At 45.3% G+C, this 3,454-nt stretch overlaps 1 protein-coding gene across 3 annotated transcripts in view; it reads left to right on the plus strand.

Moving 5' to 3' along the window:
* Window positions 1-3,454, plus strand: part of DNMT1 (DNA methyltransferase 1) — a 62,432-nt gene that overhangs the window by 22,331 nt on the left and 36,647 nt on the right. For all 3 annotated transcript variants that reach the window (XM_023194244.2, XM_023194246.2, XM_023194245.3), the window contains exons 8-9: window positions 345-429; window positions 3,256-3,290. In XM_023194244.2, coding sequence (XP_023050012.1) covers window positions 345-429; window positions 3,256-3,290 — 120 coding nt within the window. The remainder of the gene's footprint in view (window positions 1-344; window positions 430-3,255; window positions 3,291-3,454) is intronic.

Genomic DNA, 3,454 nt, shown 5'->3' on the forward strand with positions numbered 1-3,454 from the left:
AAAAAAAAAAAAAAAAAAAAAGTTTAAAAAGAAGAACTTTATCGTGAGTTTCCAAGGCAGCCATATCCTTATGAAGGATCTGAATTTGGGGTCAGATCATTGGTGTTTAGATTCAAGTACAATTCTCCTCTTTCCTTGGAAAGAATGAATTGAGGGCAGCTGGCATTTGAACCAGATATAAAAGTCATATCAGATACTACAGGTTAAATGAGTGTGTATCTGTCAGGGCTCCTGAGATAATAAAGGTTGCTTCTGGGGGTAGGAAAGAGAAGCTTTATGAAAACTGCTTCTTTGGGGAGGCTTCTGGCACTCACACTTGGGGTCTGTGTTATTTTGCTTGACAGAGTTGCTAGACCGCTTCCTGCAGAAGAACCTGAAAGAGCAAAACCAGGAACACGCTCTGAAAAGGAAGAAGAAAGAGATGAAAAAGTAAAGCTCTATCACCTCTAAGTTTAATTCTCCCTTAATCCTATATGGTCCCAATTTCCTTCCAGGACATGGGGACAGCGAGTGGGGAATGTGGAAGAACAAGATGGCTTTTGCCAGTGATCGAAATGCCTTTGACTTTGGCTAAACACTTTTCAAATTTGTTTTTTCGTGGTTCTCTACATGGAAGGTGGGTTATGAGGTTGTGATAGTGAGGACCCTTGTTACTTATTTGTGATTTTTAAAATTTCATTTTATTTAATTAATTAATTTATTTATTTATTGAGACAGTCTCCCGCTCTGGAGACAGTCAACCAGGCTGGAGTACAGAGGTGCGATCCTGGCTCATTGCAACCTTTGCCTCCCAGGTTCAGGTGATTCTCGTGTCCCAACCTCCTGAGTCCCTGGGACTACAGGTGCCCGCCACCACACTCGGCTAATTTTAGTGGAGATGGGGTTTCACTGTGTTGGCTAGGCTGGTCTCGAACTCCTCACCTCGAATGATCCATCTGCCTCACCACCAAAGTGCTGGGATTACAGGCATGAGCCACCATACCAGCCAACCTATGCTACTTAATCAACTAGTCACAGAGCTTCAGTTTGTCACCTTGCCCTCTTCTCTGGCTAATGAAATCTTTGTGAAGATCTAATTTTCAGACATAGGAGGTGCTAAAATTCTTTTTTTTTTTTGAGATGGAGTCTTGCTCTGTTGCCCAGGCTGGATTGCAGTGGTGTGATCTTGTCTCACTGCAACCTCCGCCTCCCGGGTTCAAGTGATTCTCGTGCCTCAGCCTCTTGAGTAGCTGGGATTACAGGTGCCTGCCACCACACCTAGCTAATTTTGTATTTTTAGTAAAGACAGGGTTTCTCCATGTTGGTCAGGCTGGTCTTGAACTCCCAACCTTAGGTGATCTGCCTGCCTTGGCCTCCCAGAGTGCTGGGATTATAGGCATGAGCCACCACACCTGACCTAAAATACTTTACAAACTTATTTTTTTGTGGTTCTCTACATGGAAGGTGGGGTATGAGGTTGTCATAGTGAGGACCTTTGCTACTTATTTGTGGTATTTATTTAATTTAATTAGTTTATTTATTTTGAGACAGTCTCCTGCTCTGTCACCCAGGCTGGAGTGCAGAGGTGCAATCTTGGCTCATTGCAACCTCCGCCTCCCAGGTTCAAGTAATTCTTGTGTCCCAGCCTCCCAAGTAGCTGGGACTACAGGTGCCTGCCACCACACCTGGCTAATTTTTGTGTTTTTAGTAGAGACAGGGTTTTACCATGTTGGCCAGGCTGGTCTCAAACTCCTGACCTCGAATGGTCCACCTGCCTGAGCCATCAAAGTGCTGGGATTATAGGCATGAGCCACCATACTGGCCAACCTATGCTACTTAATCAACTAGTCACAGAGTTTCAGTCTGTCACCTCGCCCACTTCCTTCTCTGGCTGATGGGATCTTGGTGAAGATCTAACTTTCAGACGTAGGAGGTGCTAAAATTCCTCAGCATCATCCAGACATAAAGTTGCATTCTCCTCTGTGAAGTCAGACTAGCTGTTTCCCCAGTCTCTCATCTTCTTTGTAAAATCTGAGTCTACAGGCGCCCGCCACCACGCCCGGCTAATTTTTTGTATTTTTAGTAGAGACGGGGTTTCACTGTGTTAGCCAGGATGGTCTCGATCTCCTGACCTCGTGATCCGCCTGCCTCAGCTTTCCAAAGTGCTGGGATTACAGTAGTGAGCCACCGCGCCCGGCTGCAAAGTGTTTCTTAATATCGCTGACCTTTGTGATCTCTTCACAAACTAGCACATGTGGAGTTTCTGAGGGTTGGATTTGACTTGCCTGATTCTCTGGCAAGAAGTATCTAGTTTTTTTTTTTTTTTTTTTCTTTGAGACGGAGTCTCGCTCTGTCGCCCAGGCTGGAGTGCAGTGGCCGGACCTCAGCTCACTGCAAGCTCCGCCTCCCGGGTTTATGCCATTCTCCTGCCTCAGCCCCCTGAGTAGCTGGGACTATAGGCGCCTGCCACCTTGCCTGGCTAGTTTTTTTTTTTGTAGTTTTTAGTAGAGACAGGGTTTAACGGTGTTAGCCAGGATGGTCTCGATCTCCTGACCTCGTGATCCGCCCATCTCGGCCTCCCAAAGTGCTGGGATTACAGGCTTGAGCCACCGCGCCCAGCTCTAGTTCTTTAAATGCAACCTCAGGCTCGGCATGGTGGCTCACACCTGTAATACCAGCACTTTGGGAGACCAAAGCTGACGGATCACTTGAATTCAAGACCAGTCTGGCCAATGTGATGAAACCCTGTCTCTACTAAAAAATCTCTGTAAAAAGATTACACCACTGTACTCCAGCCTGGGTGACAGAGTGAGACTCCGTCTCATAAATAAATAAATGAATAAATGCAGTCTCAGAGGATGTGGTATTGTCTCAGTTGGAGCTCCTTTCCAGATTGGGCCATCCTGTTTCATTCCTTTATATCGGAAGTGGAGATTTATAATAAAGTTACTTTCTGTGAGGCTATCAACACTTACTGATGACAAGTGGTAGAGGAATTTTGAAGTAAAAATACTTAAACTGCAGTGTTATAGTATCTCCTTTCTAAGAGTTTCATTTCCTGTCTACTTACCCCACTGAAGAAGAAAGGAAAATTGCTGTCTTGAACACCTGGCGCAAGTGATCCTCCCACTTCAGCCTTCCAAAGTTCTGAGATTACAGGCGTGAGCCACTGTGCCCGCCAGTAGACAGTCTTTACTCCCACCACTGGACTCTAGGATCAGAAAGATCCAAACCAAATCAAAAAAACTAACTTATCTTTTTTCCCCACAACTTTAGGAAGAAAAGAGACTCCGAAGTCAAACCAAAGAACCGTAAGTTGTTTGTGCTTTATGTTGTGAAACTGAATTGCTAACATAAGTATCCTGGTAAAATAATGGGTTGCTGTGGAACCCTGGGCACCAATCATATGTCTCCTAAGTGGGCGAGTTCTACTTGTGAAAGGTGAGGCCACCCTGAAGTGAAGGCCGAAGTTAAC

This window comes from Piliocolobus tephrosceles, chromosome 21 (genome assembly GCF_002776525.5).
Source record: "Piliocolobus tephrosceles isolate RC106 chromosome 21, ASM277652v3, whole genome shotgun sequence".
Classification (NCBI taxonomy): Eukaryota; Metazoa; Chordata; class Mammalia; order Primates; family Cercopithecidae; genus Piliocolobus; species Piliocolobus tephrosceles.